This window comes from Amblyomma americanum, chromosome 8 (genome assembly GCF_052857255.1).
Source record: "Amblyomma americanum isolate KBUSLIRL-KWMA chromosome 8, ASM5285725v1, whole genome shotgun sequence".
NCBI lineage: Eukaryota > Metazoa > Arthropoda > Arachnida > Ixodida > Ixodidae > Amblyomma > Amblyomma americanum.
The window spans coordinates 1085043-1100257 of record NC_135504.1 but is presented as its reverse complement, the minus strand read 5'-3'; the positions used below and the strand labels follow the sequence as shown (position 1 = coordinate 1100257).

The 15215-nt window shown below is 48.9% G+C and overlaps 1 protein-coding gene across 7 annotated transcripts in view; it reads left to right on the top strand.

The window, feature by feature from the left end:
* The window catches only part of LOC144100779 (uncharacterized), a 320982-nt gene that overhangs the window by 158880 nt on the left and 146887 nt on the right, over nucleotides 1-15215 (top strand). For all 7 annotated transcript variants that reach the window (XM_077633622.1, XM_077633626.1, XM_077633623.1 and 4 more), the window contains 9 exons: nucleotides 2657-2752; nucleotides 3898-3993; nucleotides 4104-4199; nucleotides 4448-4543; nucleotides 6847-6942; nucleotides 7283-7378; nucleotides 7553-7648; nucleotides 14808-14903; nucleotides 14989-15084. In XM_077633622.1, the coding sequence (XP_077489748.1) occupies nucleotides 2657-2752; nucleotides 3898-3993; nucleotides 4104-4199; nucleotides 4448-4543; nucleotides 6847-6942; nucleotides 7283-7378; nucleotides 7553-7648; nucleotides 14808-14903; nucleotides 14989-15084 (864 nt within the window). The remainder of the gene's footprint in view (nucleotides 1-2656; nucleotides 2753-3897; nucleotides 3994-4103; nucleotides 4200-4447; nucleotides 4544-6846; nucleotides 6943-7282; nucleotides 7379-7552; nucleotides 7649-14807; nucleotides 14904-14988; nucleotides 15085-15215) is intronic.

Below are 15215 nucleotides of genomic sequence, written 5' to 3'. Positions count from 1 at the left end.
GTAGCCCGTTGTGTGTATCAGTGCTTGCTGCTTTGAAAACGGCAATATCTTTCTTAATCTAAGCGGTGCCGCTTGGTTCAGAGCTTGGTGGCGGAGATTGTTAGGCCGATTCCAGCGCCACAACGTGGTTTATAATGTACGTTAGAATTTCGCCGTGGAAGGAATGTGCAATTTTGAACTTGAGACAGCAAGTATAGTCTCAGAGTGTTCTTTTTTTTTAGCGCGACAGCGTTAAGGCTGCAAAAAAAGCGGCGTCTTCGTCATCGGCGTTGTTAGCGCAAAATACCCCAAGAAGCAGCCTAGGTGGGCCACTTTGGTCAGGTGACATTGTTCCGTCATCACACCCTGCCCACCAGATTGTTTGCAAACTGCCCGCCGGGGCAGGTAAAGGTCGCGAGAAGTCTCACAAGCCCCACCCGTGGCAGCACCTGACATCGCTGGACAGCGACGCATCCCTGAACCTCTACACCACTGCGCCAGGAGTAGTGTGAGGACTCTCAGCGATTTGTGAATGGAAAGTCGAGAATGACTAGTTCCTCATACATAAGCTTTAACCCAGCTATGCTGTCGCGTCGTATGCTTAAGGCAGAGCTTCAGTGGCCCCTCCAATTTTTTGTTGCTGCGAGTAAACCTATACATCACTGCTCTATAAGTGAAACAACTGTCGAATCCGTGATAAATCTTTCGATGTCTTTGCTCTCAAGTTTTTTGGCAATTTATTTAGCTTCCGACTTCCCGAATACAAGCGCTCAGTGTGACGTCACAAAGGAGTTCTGGGAATGGGCCAGTCGTTCCCGTTAAGTAACCTGAGATAACTACGGCGTTCTTTACTTAACGCTTCTTGCCTTTCGCTCAGCCACTAAGCACGCATATCCGAGCCGGATGACGTTTTCATTCTTTTTACTGGTAACACTGACCTCCTCCAGCACAGTAAATTTCTCAGGAAAATGAGGAGAAAAGAAGCGTACGTAGAAGGCGCAAGAAGAGGTGGCACAGCACAGGACATATCTGCTTGTGTCTACGGCTATTCTCCTGTTATCTACCGGAATCTTCCACAGCTGGGTCAGGTACACGCTCTGGGAAGATAAAAGAAGTTGGTTCGCAGCACTAATCAGCTGGTAACGTTTCATAGTTTTACATCCTTCGTTCGTAACCTTCGTTGAACACCACCCTATAATATCGCGTCTAAGCTGACGCCGAAAGTCTTTGTCAAAATTTTTTCCTAGGGGAGAAGCTTTTCCATGCTGTGAGCATTAGTTGAGCAAGCAACAGAGAGGAGCGATCAGGTACCACGCCTGATGCCTTTCACTACTCGGCCATTCCCGCAACGATACGCTGAGCATTTGTAATTTGTAAATGGGCCTTCAATGCATTCTATATGGGCACACTGAATAAGGATGGCGCTATATATGTTAACGGGGTGATGTAGTGGCCGGGTTAAAACACTGTTGGCGTTGCGTCCCGCACAGACAGAAATGGAAAGATAGCAATGGTCATCCTTGCAATCATTGGCATACCATGCGGTAGTTTGGCACGTCCACGTCCTAGCCTGCTGAATTGGAGCACGTGGACGATCGGGCTGGATTACTCCGGCGCTAGCAAGCACAGTGGTTGGTACGCTTTCCTTGTTCCAAGCCGGTGCAGAGGACGAGGCGACTAAGACAGCTTTGAGCCATTCGCACGTGACGGTGGCTGAACTTGTCGGCAATTCCTAACCGAACTTGACGAGTGCCACCTTAAAGGCAATTGTTTCCTGGATTAACTACGCCTTGACCAATCCTAGGCGAGTTCTGCACTGCATTTGTAGGTGATCCCTCATGACGCAACTGTCCATGCGAGGCGAGCAACGTAGAGGCGCAGACGTTCATCGAAAGAGAGCCGCCAGAAAAAAGAAATTTGCAGGCGATCGATGTGTTGGAAATTGCATAGGCGCCTGCCCACGCTTTCTTACTGCTTTCGATTAAGCATGTGGTACGAGGCACAGGGCGCGTAGTCACTGACTCCGCCCACTACACGAGGAAGTTTTCTTTTGCTGCTCCCATGACTTGGTCGTGACGACTACGCCCACAGCGGGACAAAAGCCTGTCCCATATCTCTGCTATTAACCCTGTCCTCTGCCGGCCACCTTATGCCCGCAAGCTCCTCAATCCGGTCCGCCCATCTACCCCTGCTGCGCTTGCCTTCTCTCGGAATCCGCTCCGTTTCCCTTAACGACCTTCGATTATGTTGCCTTCTAAACACGTGCCCTGCCAAAGCCGACTAGGTTGTCCCGCGTTCGTTCCCTCACCCACTCTGCCCTCATCCTGTCTCTTAAATCGGCGCATTCATGTAAGAGCAGGTTGCGGATATTCACACTGCGATTCGGACACGCTGCCCACGGGCTCGAGTTGATTACAAGGTGGACCTCGTTCTGGTCTTCGACTGGGACATGTACTGATGCGCACGTGATTAATTATGCTTAGGAATTCAGTAGCTGCGTAGGTGATGCGAACGGGACACGGTATCTGACTCTCGCCTTCAAGGCGAAGTTTAAGCACCCCCGAATTTTTTCGCGACGCCCGAGACACTTGGCCGCTGTGGTATTACATTCGCTAACCCCTCTCAGGAACTTCCCTTGCACTTAGTTTTCACATTTTTCGTTGATTCGCATGTGCAGGCAAGAAGCAAACGGACTGCAATGAGGAGCAGAGAAGGACGTGCAAGTCCATGGGCATGGAATGCGACTTCAGTGCCGGAGGAGCGCTCTGCATGGGTACGCGACCGGTCGTTGCTGCGCAGCTTGCTCTTTAGGCTCTTTAGGGAAGTGGATTTTGCAGTTCATAGTAAAGCCACATGCGTTGCCGGAAAGCGGGAAGTAAAGGGATATTTTCAACCCCTCCCTGATATTTACTAAGAGGCCCCACTGGCTCACACTTCTAATCAACACTGTGGACAAACAGAACTTGACCTTGTATGAGATTATAATAACCAATCAATCAATAAAATAAATCAGTCAATAACAATTTATTCAAAGCAGGAATATGATAAAGAACGTGGACACGCCAAAGCCACAACTGGGCTTGTAGGCCGCCGTCCGGCACGAGCGACAACCTATTTAACAGCACGTTGTGTTGGGCAAGCTGGAATTGATTCATATTGTGGACCAGCGCAGAACGAACAACGGACCTAGGAAAGAGAAGGCGGCCCAGCGCCCGTGTCGGCTTCTCCTTCCTAGGTCCGTTGTCCGTTTTGCGCTGGTCCACAATACGACAACCTATGTTTCTCTCACACGGAGTTCTTTTTTTTCCACAAATTACAACAAGGGTTCACATTTCTTCAAACTTAGCAGTGGCATCACCTATCTCGTTGCGAGTGTTTAAGACAAAAGTATAATCGGGGAGATCATTGAATATACATAGTACATAGTACGTATGATCTTACGTATTCACCAAAATGGATTCGTTCTCTAGGGACAACATAGCGAGAAATTTTTCGTAATAGGACTGTTTTAGCATTTTCCAACTTAACGTCACACTTCCAGAAATACCTTAGTACAGTAATAGTTGCTGCGCTTTAGGCACACTGAGACTACTTTAATCACAACTGCAGCTTTTGCAACGTAGAAAAAAACAAGAATTCGCCAACATAGGACTCGCATCACCGTCCAATTTCGCAAAAACAAAAAAAAATGCCTGCGTTAATTGACACCGATTTCCGGGTGCGTATCACAGAGGCTGACGTCCTTTGCGCAAGGAAGTCAGAACTCTTTCATTCACATTAACTGACCAACGCGAAGATTCTTAAATCCAGATTGCTCGCTCACTTCTAGCTGCACGAAGGTCAGCAAAGCCAGTTTCCCCTGAAAATGTTTATTGGCGGTCCACAGTTGAATTCATTCTCACGTTTTTGTTTTGACAGATGAAAAACAGACAAGCTGCACAAAAGCTGAGGAGAAAGTCTGCAAGGAATCGGGGAAAGTGTGCGACTTCAGCGCCGGAGCGCCATTGTGCATCGGTATGTTGGATGAAAGGATGAACTTTTCCTGGACCCGCACTTTGAATCCCTTTCGGTGATGTGTTCCTCTTCGTAGGTGCGCTCAATGTCCTGTTTTTTTTTTCTTGCAGATAAAACGCGTCCAAACTGTACTGAGCAAGAGCAAGACCAGTGTAAATCAGTCGGCAAGCTCTGTGACTTCACAGCTGGGGCTGCTCTGTGCGTCGGTAAGGGCCCGCATGAGTAGTGGCAGCAGCGCAGGGGACGAAGGACGAGGCAAGTGCACAGACACGGCGCTCGTCCTTTGTCCCCTGCACTGCTGTAAAACAATGTCACACCAACTTGCCCAAGCTTCTGCAGTATGATTTGTGGCGCCTGCATTTCTGCGCGGGAAGAATAGCTCTTTTATAGTTTGTTCCTTGCTGTCATTCCTTTGCCTATTTATACGTGCGGTTCGCACCTACTCTGCTTCCAGATGAAAAACCCAAAAGCTGCAAAGCGGAAGACATAAAAATTTGTAAGGAAACGAGAACCGAATGCGCCACCACCGATGGAGCTCCCCGCTGCATAGGTAAGCACCATTCGTAAAGCATGCACTCTCTAGACAGGCTGGTCTGTTGTAGAGCGCAGGCACTCGTACGATCGTCAGAGTCGAACAAAATCTTGCACGTTGCCGTACCAACTATGACACCAAGCAGCAAGGGTTTGGACCAGGCCACCCTCGAAATTGGTCCTTAGCCGATTCGGACCAAAACTGATGTCCATCCAGAACTGAGCGTGCCCCACACAATCACGACCTCAAAATTTGGTGAACGTAAAAGCGCAAGAAACAAGGACACAGAATAAGACAGACAACATGAGCGCTCGTGTTGTCTGTCTTATTCTGTGTGCTTGTTTCTTGCGCTTTTACGTTCAGCATGAAAAACCAACTCGCCCAAACGCGGCATTTACTCAAAATTTGGCCCGGCTGACCCCCGAAAAAGTTGTTCACGGCTTTGAGATTTGAGCCATCTCTTTGCTATGGTGGCATCACCATTTACATCGCCGCGTTTTTGCACGCCACACATCGGTTTAAGCGCATATTTCTTTTAAAAAGAGAGAAGGGTTCAGCTAACTGGAAATTCGCATCAATAATTTCCGGCAGTTGTACAGAATTTCATTTTAACAGCTGCTAGTGTCCCCCGCCGCGGTGGCTCAGTGGTTAGGGCGCTCGTCTACTGAGCCGGAGCACCCGGGTTCGAACCCAACCGCGTTGGCAGCGTTTCGATGGAGGCGACAGGCAAAAGTTGCCCGTGTGCTGTGCGATGTCAGTGCACGTTAAAGATCCCCAGGTGGTCGAAATTCTTCCGGAGCCCTCCGCTACGGCGCCTCTTTCCTCCTTTCACTCACTCCTTTATCCCTTTCCTTATGGCGTCGTTCGGATGTCCACGGAGATATCTGAGACAGACAGTTACTGCGTCATTTCCTTGCCTGAAAACAAAATTTCATTTTCATAGCTGCAAGCCATCTGTAGTTAGCAGCATTTATAGATTCCTCAGTCCACAGTTAACGAAGTTCCTTCTGATTTACATCGCATGTTTCGCTAACCAACTCTCAGTAGATCTCTCTAAATGTCGCGCCGAAAGATTTCAGCCCACTAGCCTGAACAAAGAAAAAAAATACCCTAAGAAAAGGGCACAAATTCGTGAAAAGGGGACGAAAATCAACAAAAGCTATTCAGCATGTACAGGTAGAAGCAATATGATAGGGAACACAGGGAACAGGAATGGGCATTCAATTCAATTCAATTTTATTCATCATGAAGATGTTGAGTGCAGCGACAAAAAGCCAGAAAAAAGGCTTGACGGAAGTCGACGCACCCTACAAAGAGTTGACAGCAGTATGCACGAACAATGCATCATAATATTAGGTACATATGTATAAACAGTCATGTACATTGAAAATTGCATGTGAATATGGCAATAAGCAGCACGTGAACACTAAAAGTAAGAATAGCAAAAAAGCGAGTACAAATCATAGTGACACAACATTGTTGGTAGTGCTTAGGTGTGCCCCAGTCTGGTGCATTATTAAGTAAATAAGGAAGAGTATAGCGCCACATTTGGCGACCGTAATTGGTTATTAGGCGCAGTCGATATGAGACGAGCGCGAGTAGAATATTTCTTTTCTTTCGCTTTTAAAAGGGGCAGCTGTGTCGTGAATGAATCGTGCTCTAAAATAAAATACTAGTCCTGTACTTCTTTAAAAGTATGGTGTCGTACAGCTGGGGAACGGGGGCGATGCAGAGTGCCGCAAGGATCGGTTCAGTGTGTTCAAATCGCGGGGCATTAGTAACACTGCGAACAGTTCTCCTCTGAAGTAGATGCAGCCGTTTAACATTAGTAAAAGACGCGGTACCCCACACCAAGTAAAAATAATTAAGAACAGAAGCAAACAGTGCATTGTACATCATCTGTCTAATACGCTGCGGTAATAAATATCGCATTCGAGATGTGACACTTTCGACAATTTGTCCCTGACCATCTCGACGTGCTCATCCCATGATATGTTTTCATTAAAAAACGCCCTTAAACTTTTCACCGCATGAACTTTTTCAATTGGCGATGAACCGATGTTTAAAGAAAGTGGTGGATCAGGAATCAGCTTTTTTCGAGGCCTAAAAAGTACAGCCTTGGTTTTTACAGTGCTTATGATTAGTGACTTACATTCAGACCACTCATAAAGTAGGTGTAGACAATCGCTGCAGCGATTGTCTGAAGCGCATGCTTACCGGGCCTCTGCCGCCGACTATCGCCGGCGACAGCGAAGTGCGGCGACTACGCGCTCTCTCTCATGTCGCCTGTGCACCTGTCTTTTATTCCTGTCTTCTGACAGACGCGAATCGCACGAGCTGCAACGATGAAGAGATGGAAGTATGCGAAGCCGTGGGACAGCAGTGCGACTTCACCGCCGGGGCCGCTTTGTGCCTTGGTAAGAATGTCTCCTGCGCTTCACGCTTGAAATGCGTCTATGCTGGCTAGAGGAAAAAAACGTCACCCCCAAAGCAGCAACTTCAAGATTTCAGTAGAAATCCAATAATGACTACGCGAAACGTGTGCAACTATCTAAGTGTGCAAAGGAGTACATGCAGATGCTTTTGTTCTGATCACCGAACTCAGCTGATGATTCTGGTACCGGTTAATATGATAATGCTCAATACAAGCAGCAGAGCTGCACAAATTTGACAGTATTAATTCAGTGCTGTGTTCTCTCCATCAAAAAACACAGCCCGCCTTGAGTTTCAAAGTGATCTTGCATTCCTTAATCCCAGACGAAAAGCGGAAGAGCTGCACCGAAGACTCGAGGAAGGAATGTCAGGCGTTGGGAAAAGGATGCGAGTACATCGCGGGCGCTGCTCTATGTACCGGTAAGTAGTTTTTTTATTAAGTGCAGCTTGTGACATGACAAGGTGCAGGGTCTCTAATAGCGATGTATATTCGAAACTAATAGTGCGAAGCTAGCAAAAATATTTACTCTCTGCTTTCTGAAACTCCTAGCAAGACCTCATAATTATTGTTCGCCGCTTCCACTTTTCCCACAGACGACATTCGCAAGGAGTGCAACGCAGAAGAACGAAAAGAATGCAAAGCAATGGGAAAACACTGCAAGTTCACTCAGGGCGCTGCTGAGTGCACAGGTAACAAGCCTCTGCTCATGCGCAATGGCTTAGCAACGCACCGGAGCCCTGAAGCCGCTCTCTTTTGGCGAGTGCTCCCACTGGACGGTTCGAGAGGCTCTCTCTCATACGAGGTGCCACCGCGAAATTTAGAGACTTTAAAACTGCCTCTGAATTTTTCTCAGTCGTAACGAAGACCACGTTAAAATATAAGCCCGCTAAAACTACAAATTCCCAAATGTTTGTTTAATTAATTATATATCTATATAAACAATGAATTAATTATTTTTATTCGCCTTCTAGGTATTTTTATTTTATTTTATTTTATTTATTTATTTATTTATTTATTTATTTATTTATTTATTTATTTATTTATTTATTTATTTATTACACATACCTCAAAGGCCCTTTGTTGAGGGCTTTACATGAGGGGTTATGGGCAGTTTCATTATTATCATGGTTCCTATTTTCATGGTCTTGCACCATCAGCACGAGGTGCATGTGGCTGACGTCATGCCAATGGGAAGACGCCAGAGGGCGTCGTGGAGCGGAAGGTACGCCTCGATTTCCAGCCGACTGCAGAGCGCGAAGAAACGTAGAAGTGTTAATGCTATTTTGTCAAACTTTATCAGCATCACTTACAAACAGGTAGAGGCGGTAGGAAGGCAAAAGTACGCAGCATTTGGATTTACCCTTAATGGCGACTCTACCAAAGGGGGAAGGGGCATTTCATCTCGCCGGCGCTTCTGCTGCTTCGTGGCTTCTAGAGCAATCAGTTGGGTGCATCGGTTGTAGATGGAGGGGGTATACTGTGCAGTTGGCGGTGCTTCTGCAGGTGGAGCTCACTTCAAAATAAGCGAGATATCTCCGGTGACTGTAGCGCTGCTTTCGTGGTGTTAGGTGTGGGGCTCAAACCCCATAGCAGGCCACCGGTGTTGGGGGATTGCGCTTCGATCCCACCGCTGCCACCAGTTGTTAGATGCGGGCCCCTGGTTCGCCTGTGCCGTCTCTCGCCAAGGTCGGTGTCTCCGGGTTCCGGATCGGGAGACTGCTGTAGTGGGGTTGACGAAGAGATGAGAGGGTCTTCGAGGTGAAGGAGAGACTGAAGGGTTTATTTACATTTATACAAAGATTGAAAGAGTGAATCGGGAGCTGGCGAACACACGCCAGATCGCTGCTTAAATAGGGTCCGCTGTCCCCAGGTCCCTAGTTGGGGAATCTAGTTCATTAAAAATGCGTCGAATCACTGTGATGTAGATCACGTGTCCAGTCTTCCGGGTCCGCCCCCATCCACACACTCTTGCCACTTCTGGCAGATTAGTGTCCGCGCTGTCCAGGCTTCAGTGATGAATAGCCCGAAGGGGGTCCCATTGAGAGCGTCGAAGGTCAGTCACCTGCACTTCACAGCGGTAGCGTGGGGGCGAATGGATCCCACCGCAGTTCGCAGAAGCTTTCACGTAGAGCGTGGGAAAGCACAGTCCAAGTCGAAGTTGTTTTCGAAGCACGAAGATTCCAGAGACGTTGGCTTAGTTAAACCCGGCCGCATTTGTCACGGCTGATTTGCAGTTCCGCCGCTCGCCGGCTCCCCCGCCGTCCCCTCCGGGAGAAAAATGTCCTGGGAGGGTCCGGCGTTGAGAACAAAAGACGAGTTCACCAAAGCCTTTCTCAAACAGCAAGGGGGGGGGGGGGGGGGGAAGGACCCTTGTAGACGCCACCACCTGCACTCGTAGCGCTGCAACCACATCGACGGCCCTTTGAAGCCTCTGTAGATTGACGATTCCCAGTGGCTTTAATATTCTTGGCATGTTGGCGTCTCCAAACGTAACAGCTCCTCCGCGGCCAGGACAATCTCGATCGGCCAGTGGTCACAATCACTGGTCGAGGAGAGATGACTTGAGTTGTAGCGTGGGAGGCCCTTCTTCATCTTGTCTGCAAGCACAGAGTAGAGTCCTAAACCTCGGACAACGGAGGCATTAGTCGAAATCAGCCACTCAACATGGCGCCACTCCCCAGGCAGTGCACGAAATTCACCCGAGAGCCGCCAGGCTGTTTTGCAATACTACTGCATTGTCAATGTAAACGTAAGCACAAAATTTTGTAGCTGACAGCAGTAATCTCGGCTACTAAGAACAGCTTCCATGTCTGCCAAATTCGCCGCCAAAGCCCGATTCGCCGAACACGGCTTGAAGAGAGGTGGCAAATTTGGAAGCAAAAGAAAAAGGATAATAGGACACCACGCCAAAACAAAGCTAACTAGCACCGAAAAAAAATACGAAAAGGCACCGAATTGCCACCGAACGGATACCTCAATTATGGGAATAACCTGCTCAATCCGTCGGCATTGCCATGACATTTGCCCCTTTTGTATCGCACAGAAAAGTTATATTGCTGGAGGGCTAGACTCCATCGAAGCAAGCGGCCATTCTTGGGCGACATTTGACGCAGCCATGTAAGCGGACAATGATCTGTCTCGAAAGTAAATTTCGCCCCGTAAACATAACAGGCTAGCTTCTGTGCGGCCCAAACCAGACAAGCGCATTCCTTTTCCGAAGCGCTGTAGGCTTCTTCCCTTACGGTTAACTTCCTGCTGGCATAAAGGATAGGGTGCTCCTCATTGTCGTCTCCGACTTGGCTTAATACGACCCCCATACCCCGGTCGCTGGCGTCACACTGGACCACGAATTCCTTGCTGTAGTCCGGCGCGCGTAACACGGGCCGCGAAACCAGCACGCTCTTCAAGCTCTGAAACGAAATTTCTTTTGCTGCGTCCCAGATAACGCTATTCGGCTTTTCTTTGCGAAGCGCATCGGTCAAAGGACTTGCTAGCTGTGAATAGTTGGGTATGTACCTTTGGTAGTACCCCACCAGACCGAGAAATGACCGTACATCCGTCTTAGTTCGGGGCTGCGGGAATTCAGCGATAGGGGCTATCTTGAGGTCTGACGGTCTCCTCGTCCCCATCACTTGTACAGAAAGCTGCTACAGCTGTTCTCTGCAGAATTTTGCAGCCTCACTTCATTCGCGTAATCTTTGAATACCAAAATCGGCTATCTAACCTAGCACCGTTAAACACAGGTACTCAAATTGGCACAAATATCCGTGCTTTCTTTGCCTTCGCCTGACATTAGCAACACTGCTGTTAATGTAGTGAATGTAGCGACAAGCTCTTCGTATCTCGACCAAGTTCTACATTTCTGAATCTACTGAAGATAAAAAGCAAACCTGTGCCAAATTTTCAAACACAAAGAAATTTGCTTACTCGGAACAGTTCTACATAAGCAAACAGCTCATCATCAACTCGGGAAATGTCTTCGCTGAACTCCTGTGAGTGCCTTTATCATTTGGTAGCATCCCAAATTAACGCATGTCCTTTCTTACTGAATGGCACAATAACCTTGATCTAACTGTTAGGAAAACAGCAACACCTGATCAAATCCAAATCCTTAACTTAAAACAAAGTAGCATTTCCTTCCCAGTTTTTACACGCACACAAAAAAAGAGGAACAAAAAAAACAGCTACTTCGAATTGCTACGCGGGGTGAAACATGGCTCACCACCCCCGCGTCGAAAGGATTAGTCCTTCAGCCGCGCCCGCCGGGGTCGCGCTCTGACTGATTGTACGACTGTCAACTCGTGACAAAGGGCAACTGAAAGAAGACATTCCTGATCGCTACTGTCATCTCCACAGCCCCTCGATGCGCTCAAAAGGCCCTGGTAGCCCATGCAGTGCCGATAACCGATTCCGCGCGACGGACAGCGACCGGAGCGAGAAGCTGCTCTCTGTTCTCGCCCCAAGCAAGCCCGCCTACCCTTTCGCCCTGCGCGCTTCCTCGAATACAGTGCGGAAAGTGCAGGACCCATCCTTGTCAATTGTGGGCGCCGAACACGCCTGCATGCGTGGTCTTTATTGCTCGGCCCCTGAGCTCGCATGCGCCGGGTGTACCGAAAACTAGCGCCCTCTGATCTTTCCTGCCACTTTGCCTTTTTCTTTACCGCCTTTCTGTCAGGTCGGGGTTGTCTGGGTCTTAACGCTGGCCGATGCCCTTTCAAGAACCTCGCTCCTGTCCTGCTTGCAAGATGCGCTCTTCTCTTTCTGTTACTGCGGTCACCTTTAGAAGCACCTGTGCGTGCCGCCTGACCAGTAACTTTAGCTGCAAAATTACAAGGTCCCATGCGGGAAATCTTTTCTTTCCCTTCTGCCGCACTTATATCTGTGCTAACGTTAGCACCTGTCTGCGCTCCTGGATTTAGGGCTTGGCATTTCAACCGTTTTTTCTTGGTCCGTGCCCTCTTCCTGTTTTTACGTCTAGACACTTCCGTTTGTGTCTCCTGATCGCAACTAGCTTGATCTAGTTTTTCAGAGGAACCTCGGAGACCTTCATACAATTGCAGACTGGCCGCTTCGCCTTCGCAGGTCAGTGTCAGCTCCACACCGCTGACAGACGAACCTTCCGCTGCCCCCGAGTTGGGCAGTTCGCTTTCCTGAAGGCAGTCATCCACCGCCCGCTTATCGGCTTGAGCGCTTACCCCTGAAACGCCCTGCTCGTCTGCAATTGAGCTTTCGTCCTCTGTCTCCGCGTGGCTTTCGATACTGCGTTTCAACATTACAGCTCCGCAGTCTTCCTGACGGTTGAGCGCTGTTTCACAGTACTGTTTCACGTCGTCACGTCTGTCCAACTGGAACGATCCGGCCTGACTCGCTCTCTCTGGAGTCCTGCCTCTCAAGATCTCATCATCCAGTTTCTTTAGCTCATACGTGGGCGCTGTTTCACAATACTGTTTTATGTCGTCACGTCTGTCCAACTGGAACGATCCGGCCTGACTCGCTCTCTCTGGAGCCTTGGCTCTCGAGATCTCATCTTCCAGTTTCTTTCTCTCATGCGCAAGCTGCAACCTTCTGAGCTCCCATTTCTTTTTCTCTGCCGCTAGCCTTTGTTCCTCTATGTTTCTCCCCTCATCTTCCTCTTTCTTTCGCTCATCTTCCTCTTTCTTTCGCTCATCTTCCTTTTTCTTTCGCTCCGCTTTGAGGAGTTCCCATGTATCAATAATTATTATTTCCTCTTCGGTTTCCAAGAGCAATTTGCAAATGTTCGAGTTTTTGATCTTAACCCCTACGTCTACACCCAACTCTTCGCACAATGACAGCAAATCTGTCCTTGGCAACTTCATTAGATCCATGTTTACTGCTCCGAGCCTTGACTTTGCTGAACAACTGTTGACGTGAGCTACACGGAATCAGACTCACTGATCAACTTCCCTCGATTCCCAGCAGTTCAATGTATTAACCCAAACAATTGAAGCCTGGCGAATCTCAAGCAAAGTTCAAGCACTCACCCACAGAAGCAACACCACGCCGCATGGTCGATCCAACCGCTGCCAACCAGTTGTTAGATGCGGGGCTCCAAGTTCCATAGCAGGCCACCGGTGTTGGGGGGATTACGCTTCGATCCCACCGCTGCCACCAGTTGTTAGGTGTGGGGCTCAAACCCCATAGCAGGCCACCGGTGTTGGGGGATTGCGCTTCGATCCCACCGCTGCCACCAGTTGTTAGATGCGGGCCCCTGGTTCGCCTGTGCCGTCTCTCGCCAAGGTCGGTGTCCCCGGGTTCCGGATCGGGAGACTGCTGTAGTGGGGTTGACGAAGAGATGAGAGGGTCTTCGAGGTGAAGGAGAGACTGAAGGGTTTATTTACATTTATACAAAGATTGAAAGAGTGAATCGGGAGCTGGCGAACACACGCCAGATCGCTGCTTAAATAGGGTCCGCTGTCCCCAGGTCCCTAGTTGGGGAATCTAGTTCATTAAAAATGCGTCGAATCACTGTGATGTAGATCACGTGTCCAGTCTTCCGGGTCCGCCCCCATCCACACACTCTTGCCACTTCTGGCAGATTAGTGTCCGCGCTGTCCAGGCTTCAGTGATGAATAGCCCGAAGGGGGTCCCATTGAGAGCGTCGAAGGTCAGTCACCTGCACTTCACAGCGGTAGCGTGGGGGCGAATGGATCCCACCGCAGTTCGCAGAAGCTTTCACGTAGAGCGTGGGAAAGCACAGTCCAAGTCGAAGTTGTTTTCGAAGCACGAAGATTCCAGAGACGTTGGCTTAGTTAAACCCGGCCGCATTTGTCACGGCTGATTTGCAGTTCCGCCGCTCGCCGGCTCCCCCGCCGTCCCCTCCGGGAGAAAAATGTCCTGGGAGGGTCCGGCGTTGAGAACAAAAGACGAGTTCACCAAAGCCTTTCTCAAACAGCAAGGGGGGGGGGGGGGGGGGGGGGGGGGAAGGACCCTTGTAGACGCCACCACCTGCACTCGTAGCGCTGCAACCACATCGACGGCCCTTTGAAGCCTCTGTAGATTGACGATTCCCAGTGGCTTTAATATTCTTGGCATGTTGGCGTCTCCAAACGTAACAGTGGTAAAAGTTGCAATCCGCTTAACGCAGTTGCAATATACTGTGCACATGTCAGTGATAGGGGTCTAGAAAGGACTGCACAATTTCACCGAGAGGATTTTGCATTATTGAATATGGTATTCTCTGAAACAAATATAGTCAAGCGGGCAACTCGCCGTGGTAGTTTGAGTGGCTTTGGCGTTCTGCTGCTGATCCCAAAATCCCGTCCGCGTTGGCCGCATTTCAATGGACGCGAAACACAAAATGCCCGTGTGCTGTGCTGTGCTGTGATTGAAGAACAGTCCACTGCACCGTCGCTATGACCCATGTGTCGCTATAAGTTGTTATTATAATCCCTGTAATAGAGATTACAAGTAGTTGTACAGTGGGTGACTTGCTATGAGGCCAAGCACCAAAGAAAGAATTTAAAAACTTGTAAAGCGCGCCAGAGGGCAGCTAGGGACCTATTATTACTGGACGAAATATAATGTGACGTTTTGAACATGGGACAAAGTATATTCATGAAAAGTGATATCAGCTTTTAGTGAACCTGCAACGGCCCTCTTGGCGCTACAGACTTGCTTAGCAAAACCAGTAGTTGACAGTGAACCTTCTTACGGCCTCAGGTGGTTAATTTGTCGGCTAAAATTCGGAGTAATATGCGGCTTTTAGGATAGCGGATACCATAAGCACTGCTTTGCTTCGCGTCAACCCTGCAGACGCGAGAAAGTTTCATCAATAAAAGTGCAAGTTCTAATTTTGCAATACCCCTAACCGGTTCCTTATCCCGACAGAAAAAAAGCCTGATCACTGTAGCGAAGAGCACAGTGATGCCTGTAAGGCACTGGGGCGGAAATGCGACTCTACACAAGGAGCACCCGTGTGCGTCGGTAAGAATACATCTCATGCAACTTGATTTACGACCGACCTGTGTGACTGCATCATGCAGTGGCTGCATCCCCGTCCTCCTTGCAGATCCGAATACTGAAAGCTGCAACGAAGCCGAGGAAGCAGCATGTAACGAAACCGGAAAGCAGTGCGATTTCACCTCCGGGGCTGCCACTTGCACAGGTGAGGAAATGTGCATGGTTGTAGTTGATGTCTGCTATATGTAGGCAATTTGCGTTGGACAATATTGTTGTAACGTGTTCAGTGTCTAAAAAATATTTCATGGCTGTTATGGTCGGCTTCAACGAAAATGT